Here is a 13,775-nt window from a genome sequence, read left to right on the forward strand (position 1 = left end):
TAGTACAGTATAAAGTACAACATGTACCTCTGAGGTGTAGTACAGTATAAAGTACTACATGTACCTCTGAGGTGTAGTACAGTATAAAGTACAACATGTACCTCTGAGGTGTAGTACAGTATAAAGTACAACATGTACCTCTGAGGTGTAGTACAGTATAAAGTACAACATGTACCTCTGAGGTGTAGTACAGTATAAAGTACAACATGTACCTCTGAGGTGTAGTACAGTATAAAGTACAACATGTACCTCTGAGGTGTAGTACAGTATAAAGTACAACATGTACCTCTGAGGTGTAGTACAGTATAAAGTACTACATGTACCTCTGAGGTGTAGTACAGTATAAAGTACAACATGTACCTCTGAGATGTAGTAGAGTATAAAGTACTACATGTACCTCTGAGATGTAGTACAGTATAAAGTACTACATGTACCTCTGAGATGTAGTACAGTATAAAGTACAACATGTACCTCTGAGATGTAGTACAGTATAAAGTACTACATGTACCTCTGAGGTGTAGTACAGTATAAAGTACTACATGTACCTCTGAGATGTAGTACAGTATAAAGTACAACATGTACCTCTGAGGTGTAGTACAGTATAAAGTACAACATGTACCTCTGAGGTGTAGTACAGTATAAAGTACAACATGTACCTCTGAGGTGTAGTACAGTATAAAGTACTACATGTACCTCTGAGGTGTAGTACAGTATAAAGTACAACATGTACCTCTGAGATGTAGTACAGTATAAAGTACAACATGTACCTCTGAGGTGTAGTACAGTATAAAGTACTACATGTACCTCTGAGGTGTAGTACAGTATAAAGTACAACATGTACCTCTGAGGTGTAGTACAGTATAAAGTACAACATGTACCTCTGAGGTGTAGTACAGTATAAAGTACAACATGTACCTCTGAGGTGTAGTACAGTATAAAGTACAACATGTACCTCTGAGGTGTAGTACAGTATAAAGTACAACATGTACCTCTGAGGTGTAGTACAGTATAAAGTACAACATGTACCTCTGAGGTGTAGTACAGTATAAAGTACTACATGTACCTCTGAGGTGTAGTACAGTATAAAGTACAACATGTACCTCTGAGGTGTAGTACAGTATAAAGTACAACATGTACCTCTGAGGTGTAGTACAGTATAAAGTACAACATGTACCTCTGAGGTGTAGTACAGTATAAAGTACAACATGTACCTCTGAGGTGTAGTACAGTATAAAGTACAACATGTACCTCTGAGGTGTAGTACAGTATAAAGTACAACATGTACCTCTGAGGTGTAGTACAGTATAAAGTACTACATGTACCTCTGAGGTGTAGTACAGTATAAAGTACTATATGTACCTCTGAGGTGTAGTACAGTATAAAGTACTACATGTACCTCTGTGATGTAGTACAGTATAAAGTACTACATGCACCTCTGTGATGTAGTACAGTATAAAGTACAACATGTACCTCTGAGATGTAGTGCAGTATAAAGTACAACATGTACCTCTGAGGTGTAGTACAGTTAACACTACAAAATACTCAAATGGAGTATAAGTACCTCAACATTGTACTTGTTACTGTGCTTGAATAAACTCTTCCAGTGTGTCTGCTGTTGATGGAACATTGTAACTGGTTAAACTGGTTAAACTGGTTTTCAGAGCGTGACGACTCACAACACTTCAAAACAAAGCTCTCTCTCTTATTGTGAAAATCTGGAAACAGCAAGACAACTTCCTACTTCTGACCCATTGTTTTAGTCGATATTTGTTTACATTTTGACAAATACTCTGTTAAAAATCTGTTGAATGATCTATTAGGAGTTCCCATTCGCCATGGAAGGACCTGGTCCAACTAAACCTGGACCTGAACCTGGACCTGAACCTGAACCTGAACCTGAACCTGGACCCAGCTGCGGGTCCTTAAGGAGCAACGGGTCCATGGAGGAGCCATTTGTAACGTAAGTCATCATCAGTTCGTCACAAAACATGTGAAAGAACAAACCTTCTTCAAGCAGAAACTGCACACTGAAGCTTCTCTGGTGGTCTTCCTCTCTGTCTAACAGGGACCTCAGGGAACCGGACCCTGAACTGGACTCTGATGAACCTGAACCCAATTGTGTGTCCATGAAGAGTGACATGTCCATGGAGCCGCCGCTGTTGTTCAGAAAGAGTGGCCAAACGTCCAGGTAATGAATTATAAACGCCTCTATGCTCACCTGATTTATCTTAAAAACGCTGCTTTTATTCTCTCGACCTGTAGCGGGATGCGACCTGCTGTGCTGTATTACCAGCCACGAGCTCTCTGGGTCGGCTTAGTGGTCGTACAGTCCAGTGTTTGAAAGTATATTTTTTACTTACATTCTATACTGCCTGGGGAAGCTCCAGCTTCAAGATTACTTTACGACAGATGGATTTCTGCATAAAACGTAACTCTGAATAACCCGCGTGAGCATCCTATGTTCTCCGTTATGTGAAGCAGTGGGATGACAGACACGGATTTCCAACCTCGTATTACAGAGGTTGTTGGTTTTATTTTATGAAAGTAAGATTCAGGTTATGATACAAAGATGAATACAGTTGAAGGCAGAATCGTTTTGTGTGAAATACAATGGAAAGAAATGGATCGTTTAGACTCCTACCGGAGGCAAAATACCTCTCGAGAGTCGTTTTAGAATACCGAGCAAAGGAACCCTTCACGGTGTTGTGTTGAAATGTTCGATACTTCCAACCAAAGGAACCCTTCACGGTGTTGTGTTGAAATGTTCGATACTTCCAACCAAAGGAACCCTTCACGGTGTTATGTTGAAATGTTCGATACTTCCAACCAAAGGAACCCTTCACGGTATTATGTTGAAATGTTCGATACTTCCAACTAGGGCTGGGCGATATGGCCTAAAAAAAAAACTCCGATTTTTTTACAAAAAATCCGATTCACGATTTAAATCGATTTTTTTCCCCCAAAATTTTTTGCAGATGACAGAAGCTGTTGAAAACAATTTTTTCTTTTATTTTGTGATGATTTTCCCAAGTAGGTTGATAAAAATAAAGTGCAAACAAAACCTGAACATTGTAGAAAGGTGCCTGTAGTATACAAAAAGTATTTGGTCACTCTTTTGTTTGCCTGAATCATTTAAATATAAAATTAAATTAAACATAACATTAAATGGCATTAAATAGTAGCCTTCCATTGTAAACAACTGTGCAAATGTAACTTTTTACAGTAAGCTTTTCTAACTGAATACACTGATACAAACACAGCATGAAATAAAATGTATATGACCCTTTAACATTCACATTTTCAAAAGTGCAACATCTGATCTAACATCAACATAACATATTTTGCACAGTAAATAAGTGCATGTAAACAAAATCAAGTGCATTCACAACATAACCAACAGTATTAAACAGTAGTGCATGTTTTTTCTAAATATTTTTTGCCAGGAAGACAAGCCTGTCTACTACCTCTGGCTTCAGGCATGCACGGTGGCATGTAACAATGCCCCCCCCACACACTGAAAAGCCTCTCAGAGGGGGCACTTGTAGCTGGCACAGAGAGGTATTTCTTTGCTAAAGTACTTAGCCTTGGAAAGTTAAGTTGGTGACGCTTCCACCAGTCAAGTGGATCGGTGTCTGGGTCAACCTGCTGGACCACAGGTCAGTTGTTGCGGAGTAGAATGACATCCCCTCCAGCTCCGCAGAGATCCTTTGGCGTGTACTATTGTACAGCCGAGGCAAGGCAACGTCAGAAAAATGTTTACGGCTTGGTAGCACGTACCTGGGGTCCAAAGCTTTGAGACGGTGAATAAACCCCGGCTTTTCCACGGTGTATATGGGCACCATATCTTTTGCGATATACATCGCGACTGCATCCGTGATGGCTTTCCACCGGGCACTCTTCTTCTCATGCGGAGTACAGTTGGTGAATGTCTCCAAAATGCTGGGTTGTTGTTGTGAGGTGGCGGCGGCGGCGGCCAGCAGTGAAGCTGCTGGCCGCCATTGTTTTAGTTTGTAAACAATGCGCGCACACTCTACTACGGGAACCCAACGGGGGGGAGGGGTGGGGGCGATTTTCTCGATTTTCAATAAAACACATCGCCTTAAAGCACACATTCGAATTAATCGATTAAATCGATTTATCGCCCAGCCCTACTTCCAACCAAAGGAACCCTTCACGGTATTATGTTGAAATGTTCGATACTTCCAACCAAAGGAAACCTTCAGAGAAGTGTATCGAGGGGTGAAACCACACTCCAATAGGAAACCTGTTGGAGTGTGTGGTCCAAAGCTGATGCAAGGGAGCAAAAGTTGAACTGAAGAGTGAAATGTCACTGCTTACATCCTGTCCTCCGCTGAATGCGGATGTAGGAGGCGCCTGCGCTAAACTAAGTTGTAGTTCAAACTGGCTCGTTTGTCACCTGCTGCTCTTTAAAGTGAAGGGTGCTAGCCTCGAAGTTAGCCACAACTTTGGATCGGGCAGCCATGTAGCGTTTACCCCGGAGGAAATGTCAAGAAACACCAGGTTCACACCTGCATTCTCTCTAGTGACCACCAGGGGGCGACTCCTCTGGTTGTATAGAAGTCTATAGAAAATGACTACTTCTCTCTTGATTTATTCCCTCAGTAAACATTGTAAACATGAGTTTATGTCTCAATCTCTAGTTTCAAGTCTTCTTCAATGCAGCATGATGTTCATTTAGTACATTATGGTCCATTTAGAGTCACACAGACCATAAAGCAGGGGATGCTTTAGGGCGGGGCTACACGCTGATTGACAGGTCTCTACCAGAGACGTGTACGGCGTCTCTACGTCATGACGACTACGTCCAGATATGGTCACTTCCTGTTCACTGGTTGCAAAAAAATAAGTTCGTGACAGTGAAATAGCCAAACTTGAGGCTTCAAAACATCAGTCCACAAACCAATGAGAGACGTCACCATGACGACGTCCACTTCTTACATACAGTCTGGAGTCCTTCCTCTTCTTGGGTACCGGGACCTTTATGAGTCCGAGGCTCTGGTTCCAAACCTCCCTGGTGGTGTGGAACTAAATAATAGCATGAGAACACTAGCTGGGTAGATAAAGGGACAAAGAGGCACCGCTAGAACTTTAATATCGTGACACTCGTTCTCCCAGAAAGACGATGAATAATAGAACAGAAATCTTTCAGTGTGAAGAGCTTCAGACTTTTATCTTCTTGTTGATAGCTTCTAGTCTTCAGCAGCTTCTGGAGCTGAAGATTTAATAAGTGGATCTCCTTCTCTGGTGGTCTTCCTCTCTGTCTAACAGGAACCTCATGGAACTGGACTCTGATCAACCTGAACCCAGCTGTGTGTCCATGAAGAGTGACGGGTCCATGGGGCCGCCGCTGAATTTCAGAAAGAGTGGCCAAACGCCCAGGTAATGAATGATCCAGGGAACCAGTGGAGCGTTCATAAACACCTCTATTCTCACTGCTTTCATTCTCTCGACCGATTGGAAACAGAAACTCCTTCCTGTTTCGAAAGCGTCTAAAACTATTTCGTGATTACGTCGTTTTCTGAGTCGCTAAACGAAGTTGTCGGCTCCTTCAAACTGGCTCGTTTGTCACCTGCTGCTCTTTAAAGTGAAGGGTGCTAGCCTCGAAGTTAGCCACAACTTTGGATCGGGCAGCCATGTAGCGTTTACCCCGGAGGAAATGTCAAGAAACACCAGGTTCACACCTGCATTCTCTCTAGTGTCCACCAGGGGGCGACTCCTCTGGTTGTATAGAAGTCTATAGAAAATGACTCTACTTCTCTCTTGATTTATTCCCTCAGTAAACATTGTAAACATGAGTTTATGTCTCAATCTCTAGTTTCAAGTCTTCTTCAATGCAGCATGATGTTCATTTAGTACATTATGGTCCATTTAGAGTCACACAGACCATAAAGCAGGGGATGCTTTAGGGCGGGGCTACACGCTGATTGACAGGTCTCTGCCAGAGACGTGTACGGCGTCTCTACGTCACGACGACTACGTCCAGATATGGTCACTTCCTGTTCACTGGTTGCAAAAAAATAACAAGTTGGCAACGGCGAAATGGTCAAACTTGAGGCTTCAAAACATCAGTCCACAAACCAATGAGAGACGTCACCATGACGACGTCCACTTCTTACATACAGTCTGGAGTCGTTCCTCTTCTTGGGTACCGGGACCTTTATGAGTCTGAGGCTCTGGTTCCAAACCTCCCTGGTGGTGTGGAACTAAATAACAGCATGAGAACACTAGCTGGGTAGATAAAGGGACGAAGAGGCACCGCTAGAACTTTAATATCGTGACACTCGTTCTCCCAGAAAGACGATGAATAATAGAACAGAAATCTTTCAGTGTGAAGAGCTTCAGACTTTTATCTTCTTGTTGATAGCTTCTAGTCTTCAGCAGCTTCTGGAGCTGAAGATTTAATAAGTGGATCTCCTTCTCTGGTGGTCTTCCTCTCTGTCTAACAGGAACCTCATGGAACTGGACTCTGATCAACCTGAACCCAGCTGTGTGTCCATGAAGAGTGACGGGTCCATGGGGCCGCCGCTGAATTTCAGAAAGAGTGGCCAAACGCCCAGGTAATGAATGATCCAGGGAACCAGTGGAGCGTTCATAAACACCTCTATTCTCACTGCTTTCATTCTCTCGACCGATTGGAAACAGAAACTCCTTCCTGTTTCGAAAGCGTCTAAAACTATTTCGTGATTACGTCGTTTTCTGAGTCGCTAAACGAAGTTGGCGGCTCCTTCAAACTGGCTCGTTTGTCACCTGCTGCTCTTTAAAGTGAAGGGTGCTAGCCTCGAAGTTAGCCACAACTTTGGATCGGGCAGCCATGTAGCGTTTACCCCGGAGGAAATGTCAAGAAACACCAGGTTCACACCTGCATTCTCTCTAGTGTCCACCAGGGGGCGACTCCTCTGGTTGTATAGAAGTCTATAGAAAATGACTCTACTTCTCTCTTGATTTATTCCCTCAGTAAACATTGTAAACATGAGTTTATGTCTCAATCTCTAGTTTCAAGTCTTCTTCAATGCAGCATGATGTTCATTTAGTACATTATGGTCCATTTAGAGTCACACAGACCATAAAGCAGGGGATGCTTTAGGGCGGGGCTACACGCTGATTGACAGGTCTCTGCCAGAGACGTGTACGGCGTCTCTACGTCACGACGACTACGTCCAGATATGGTCACTTCCTGTTCACTGGTTGCAAAAAAATAACAAGTTGGCAACGGCGAAATGGTCAAACTTGAGGCTTCAAAACATCAGTCCACAAACCAATGAGAGACGTCACCATGACGACGTCCACTTCTTACATACAGTCTGGAGTCCTTCCTCTTCTTGGGTACCGGGACCTTTATGAGTCTGAGGCTCTGGTTCCAAACCTCCCTGGTGGTGTGGAACTAAATAACAGCATGAGAACACTAGCTGGGTAGATAAAGGGACGAAGAGGCACCGCTAGAACTTTAATATCGTGACACTCGTTCTCCCAGAAAGACGATGAATAATAGAACAGAAATCTTTCAGTGTGAAGAGCTTCAGACTTTTATCTTCTTGTTGATAGCTTCTAGTCTTCAGCAGCTTCTGGAGCTGAAGATTTAATAAGTGGATCTCCTTCTCTGGTGGTCTTCCTCTCTGTCTAACAGGAACCTCATGGAACTGGACTCTGATCAACCTGAACCCAGCTGTGTGTCCATGAAGAGTGACGGGTCCATGGGGCCGCCGCTGAATTTCAGAAAGAGTGGCCAAACGCCCAGGTAATGAATGATCCAGGGAACCAGTGGAGCGTTCATGAATGCCTCTATTCTCACCTGATTTGTGTGTGTGTGTGTGTGTGTGTGTGTGTGTGTGTGTGTGTGTGTGTGTGTGTGTGTGTGTGTGTGTGTGTGTGTGTGTGTGTGTGTGTGTGTGTGTGTGTGTGTGTGTGTGTGTGTGTGTGTGTGTGTGTGTGTGTGTATCTTATTCATACAATTCAGTATATTAATATATATATGTCATATAATAATAATGTTCAGTATAATATGAAATATGAATATATTATAATAAAATATAAATATATAATCATAAATATACAATATAAATATCATGAACATATTATAATAAAATATAAATACCATATAATCATAAATATACAATATAAATATCATGAACATATTATAATAAAATGTAAATATCATATATAGTCTGATAGAAGAAGTATATTTGAAGATGCCCCGATGAACCTTGTTTGTTGGAGAAACACCCATCAGTGCGGGGAGGAAACCTGCATGTTTTCATGATGATGAAGTTATTTGAAAAGGAACTTTGATGAAAGTGATTCTGATTGAACACATGCTTCTGTGATAAAGTCAAGTATTAAAAAAACAATGTGTAAAGTCTGACAAACAACTTCAGATGATGGGAAATTATAACGACATCATCAAAATGTATCAGACGGTCAGTTAGCAGCTTGTCCTCCCTTTTCAGGAGACGGTCGAGTATGTTGTTGAATATTTGACTACTTCCTGTAGTTAGCATGTGCTGTGCATACACACCCACATAGTACATGTATGTGTGCGAGTGTATAAAGTATTAATATTGACAACTACAACACAACAACCTCTGTAGCCAGCCTCTGTTGTTCCCCATGTCCCAGCGTCCTGCTGGTCAGATCCACTGTCCCCACACAGAGGACATGGACGCCCTGTTCCAACAAATAAAGTTCCAGTTTCTAACTTGACATCTTCAAAAACAACTCGGCCTCTTCTACAAACGGACTTGGTGGACACCTGAATAAGCCTGTTATTACAAATTGTGTTTAATAACGACCTGCATTTTCATAGAAATCTGATCTTTTTCCTTTAAAATATTGAAACAAATATCATTGTGATGCTTTCTATCATAATCATTCACTTTGATGACTCGGCCCATTTCGGCTTTTACAGACTGTAGGACGTGAGCAACTCATCTTTCCAACAACAAAAGCTTTATCAGCTCGTAGTAAATATCGTTATTGATCTGATTTTTTGAATGCTGTCTGTGAACCTCTGGACAAGTCCTTCAATGAAGACAGGGTCGATGTTCCTCTTCTGCAGCTGGCTGAAGAGCATGTCCACATTTGGCATGATCTTGTGGAACAATGCCAGGAAGAAACAGAAAGTCTCGTCTTCAAGCATCCTCACGAAGCCCCCGGCCTCTCTGACAGCTGTGGATCAAAGTTCCCAGAGTCTCTGATGTTCTGGAAACACTTCAGGAGGTCGTCCTGGTGCTCGTACACAGTGTTTACAGCGCGACTCTGGAAGTTCCACCGTGTTGTGGAGGCTCGAGGAAGTCTATGCGCAACCATCTGGTCCAGCACGGTGGTTCGCTTGGGTGACCTGGAGAAGAAGGCAGAGAATCCACGAGGTCCGAAAAGAAGGTGTGGATCCTGGGGATGCGTGCTGTGGCCTGCTGCATGATGAGGTTCAGCTGGTGTGCGTAGCAGTGGACGTAGTGAGCGTTGTCGTAGACATCCAGTATCTTCCGCTGCACTCCGCCGGTGGCTCCCCTCATGACGGCAGCCCCGTCGTACGCTCGGGCGATACGTTTGTCGGTTTGTCCGTTTGGGAGGATGGTGCTCAGCCTCTCCGTGAGCGCTGCAGCGATGGTGTCAGCGGTCGCGTTCTGGATGGTGACGTACTCGAGAAAACGCTCTTGTACGTTACCGTTAGCATCGATGTAGCGTAGCACAAGCACCAGCTGGCAACAGAATCCACCAGTCCCTTGAACACGCCAGGGTTGTCCGAGGAGTCGGTCTCGGGGCCAACTCAACTCAAAAGCCCCACAAAACTTCACACAATCAATTCTTTTTGATCAAACGTGCCGGTTTTTATCCACCTCCTCGTTGTTTCTTTACCGTCGTCCAGCTGGGTAGCGAGAACACGCGAGATGAGAACGAGACACGGGCACTCCGGGAGAAAAAGACTATTATGAATACTGATGTTAAATTAAGCTGTGATGAGTTTTCACTGTTAATTTAACATCTCTATTACATGTTGATGCCTCCATGACCAAGTTAAGCAGATGAGACTGAGGACAGCTATGTAGAAGAAAAGATGTTCACTTTGTCTAATATGTAACTTGACAGAGTTCTCCATGCGTGTCCTGGTGTTCTCATGTTTCCTTACCTCCTCATCCCTCACTCCCTACCCTGGTGTTCTCATGTTTCCTTACCTCCTCATCCCTCACTCCCTACCCTGGTGTTCTCATGTTTCCTTACCTCCTCATCCCTCACTGCCTACCCTGGTGTTCTCATGTTTCCTTACCTCCTCATCCCTCACTCCCTACCCTGGTGTTCTCATGTTTCCTTACCTCCTCATCCCTCACTCCCTACCCTGGTGTTCTCATGTTTCCTTACCTCCTCATCCCTCACTCCCTACCCTGGTGTTCTCATGTTTCCTTACCTCCTCATCCCTCACTCCCTACCCTGGTGTTCTCATGTTTCCTTACCTCCTCATCCCTCACTACCTACCCTGGTGTTCTCATGTTTCCTTACCTCCTCATCCCTCACTCCCTACCCTAGTGTTCTCATGTTTCCTTACCTCCTCATCCCTCACTCCCTACCCTGGTGTTCTCATGTTTCCTTACCTCCTCATCCCTCACTCCCAACCCTGGTGTTCTCATGTTTCCTTACCTCCTCATCCCTCACTCCCTACCCTGGTGTTCTCATGTTTCCTTACCTCCTCATCCCTCACTTCCTACCCTGGTGTTCTCATGTTTCCTTACCTCCTCACCCCTCACTCCCTACCCTGGTGTTCTCATGTTTCCTTACCTCCTCATCCCTCACTCCCTACCCTAGTGTTCTCATGTTTCCTTACCTCCTCATCCCTCACTCCCTACCCTGGTGTTCTCATGTTTCCTTACCTCCTCATCCCTCACTCCCTACCCTGGTGTTCTCATGTTTCCTTACCTCCTCATCCCTCACTCCCTACCCTGGTGTTCTCATGTTTCCTTACCTCCTCATCCCTCACTCTCTACCCTGGTGTTCTCATGTTTCCTTACCTCCTCATCCCTCACTCTCTACCCTGGTGTTCTCATGTTTCCTTACCTCCTCATCCCTCACTCCCTACCCTGGTGTTCTCATGTTTCCTTACCTCCTCATCCCTCACTCCCGTAACTGTCCGTGCTGGATCCGTCCCCGTTGTTTTAAAGCTAAATAAATGATTAGCATGACGTCATGCAGCTAGCTAACCTGTCTGATGTTCAGCTAGTACAGAAGCTTCATGTGCTGCTTCCCTTTCCCGCGAGTCTGCTGTCTGAACACGAGAACACGCGAGATGAGAACGAGCACTCGCAGCCGTGGGCCAGATGAGGATGGTCCTCCCGGAAGTCTTTTTTAGGGCGCTGATTGGCTAGATTGTAAGTCACTCATTTATTTCTTTAATCAGTGATTGGCTAAGCTGCTTATTAGACCCGTCTTCCTTGGGCCAAATCGATCTGGCCCCAGCACGTGCACGCGCAGGAGAGACGTGCACGGGGACAGCTGAGAGGACAAGCAGATATCCTATTTTACAAATATTACTGGTTATATTACACAGCTCAAAAACACAAATGTTGACAATTTGTATAATTTATTAATATAATTTATTTTTTAAATTAATAATATTATAATTCTTTTTTTTTCTTCTTTTTTTTGTGGCTCAAGGTGGGTGGGGCCGTGGCCCCGTGGCCCTCTATTGGCCGGCCACCACTGGCTGGTATTTATGAATGCAGACGGTATGATGGTCGATGGCGTCATGAACACAGACGCTCCTCTTTCTGTGATGCTGTATTGATGTGACCGACAGTTTGGGGATTTAAATTATCTGTAATCTCATATCTCATATTCATGGCCCAGCTGTGTGTCCATGAAGAGTGACATGTCCAAGGATATCCCGCTGTCTTTCAGAAACACTCGCCAACCGGCCAGGTAATGAATGATCCAGGGAACCAGTGGAGCGTTCATAAACACCTCTATTCTCACTGCTTTCATTCTCTTGACCGATTGGTAACAGAAACTAAAGCGTCTAAAACTATTTCGTGATTACGTCATTTTCTGAGGCGCTAAACGAAGTTGTCGGCTCCTTCAAACTGGCTCGTTTGTCACCTGCTGCTCTTTAAAGTGAAGGGTGCTAGCCTCGAAGTTAGCCACAGCTTTGGATCGGGCAGCCATGTAGCGTTTACCCCGGAGGAAATGTCAAGAAACACCAGGTTCACACCTGCATTCTCTCTAGTGACCACCAGGGGGCGACTCCTCTGGTTGTATAGAAGTCTATAGAAAATGACTCTACTTCTCTCTTGATTTATCACCTCAGTAAACATTGTAAACATGAGTTTATGTTTCAATCTCTAGTTTCAAGTCTTCTTCAATACAGCATGATGTTCATTTAGTACATTATGGTCCATTTAGAGTCACACAGACCATAAAGCAGGGGATGCTTTAGGGCGGGGCTACACGCTGATTGACAGGTCTCTACCAGAGACGTGTACGGCGTCTCTACGTCATGACGACTACGTCCAGATATGGTCACTTCCTGTTCACTGGTTGCAAAAAACAACAAGTTGGCAACGGTGAAATGGCCAAACTTGAGGCTTCAAAACATCAGTCCACAAACCAATGAGAGACGTCACCATGACTACGTCCACTTCTTACATACAGTCTGGAGTCCTTCCTCTTCTTGGGTACCGGGACCTTTATGAGTCCGAGGCTCTGGTTCCAAACCTCCCTGGTGGTGTGGAACTAAATAACAGCATGAGAACACTAGCTGGGTAGATAAAGGGACGAAGAGGCACCGCTAGAACTTTAATATCGTGACACTCGTTCTCCCAGAAAGACGAAAAATGGAGCAGAAATCTGACTGATGAAAGATCCGGGTATTTTCCTCTGAAATCTTGACTCGTAAGTCCACTTTCATAGGAATGAACGGAGCGCTGCCTCCGAACGCTGTATCCAGTTCCCTGAATACATCGGTTCCCAAACTTTTTAGGCCATGCACCCCCCCCCCCTCACCTTAAAACAAAAAACAAAAAAGCAACAGAGCCCATTTATAGCCGCATAAAAATCGGACCAATTAGAGAACAGTTTGTTTCCAAGATAAAAAAGACAAAAGCTCTTCCTGCACCGTGCCTTCTGAAAGGTAACGGACGTTCACCAGACGATTGGCCAGATTGGCCACATCTGTAGACTCGTCTACTTGCAGAGAGTGAAACTCACTCTTCTTCACGCGACCGACTAATGTAGCCAGGATGTCTTCGGACAAAGCATCGATGCGGCGACACAGTGTTGTTGGACGCGGGATCACGTCCAACTTGTTTGCTTCTCTCTCTCCAGTCATACATTCCACCATCTCTGTGGCAGCTGGTGAGCTCACGTCTTCAGTGATTGTGTGCGGTATATATATCCCCTTTCTTGCTATTCTGTGACCAGACATGAAGCCCGTAGTGCGTGTTTTGTAGACCCAACACATCAATGAGACTGCAGTTGTTTGGGCTGTTTTGTAACTCCTCTGATTTCGATATAAAGAATGTAAGGGGCTTCTGACTTGCACTGGCATGCTTGGTGTTCAGCTGGCAGTGTAAATAAGAGCTTCAGACAGATGTTAGCCAGAACCTCGCTGCACACCACGCACTGATCTGGTGGTTCACTGTGTCAACAACGCCGAAAGGTCCAGCAGGAGGACGGCCGAGGGGAGTGGGAAGGCTGATCCGGCAATGTGGGGTTCCTCTGTGACGGAAAGGAGGGCGGTCTCGGTTGAGTAGCCTGAATGAAACCAGACTGGT

At 44.5% G+C, this 13,775-nt stretch overlaps 1 protein-coding gene across 4 annotated transcripts in view; it reads left to right on the plus strand.

Annotated features, from left to right (window-relative positions):
• The window catches only part of LOC306797396 (uncharacterized protein), a 252,933-nt gene that overhangs the window by 2,784 nt on the left and 236,374 nt on the right, over positions 1-13,775 (plus strand). For all 4 annotated transcript variants that reach the window (XM_079296739.1, XM_079296741.1, XM_079296740.1 and 1 more), the window contains exons 2-6: positions 1,821-1,960; positions 2,066-2,188; positions 5,290-5,400; positions 6,468-6,578; positions 7,646-7,756. In XM_079296739.1, coding sequence (XP_079152865.1) covers positions 1,836-1,960; positions 2,066-2,188; positions 5,290-5,400; positions 6,468-6,578; positions 7,646-7,756 — 581 coding nt within the window. In that variant the 5' untranslated portion in view covers positions 1,821-1,835. The remainder of the gene's footprint in view (positions 1-1,820; positions 1,961-2,065; positions 2,189-5,289; positions 5,401-6,467; positions 6,579-7,645; positions 7,757-13,775) is intronic.

The sequence above is a fragment of the Melanostigma gelatinosum genome, assembly GCF_949748355.1.
Source record: "Melanostigma gelatinosum genome assembly, chromosome: 24".
In the NCBI taxonomy this organism is placed as follows: domain Eukaryota; kingdom Metazoa; phylum Chordata; class Actinopteri; order Perciformes; family Zoarcidae; genus Melanostigma; species Melanostigma gelatinosum.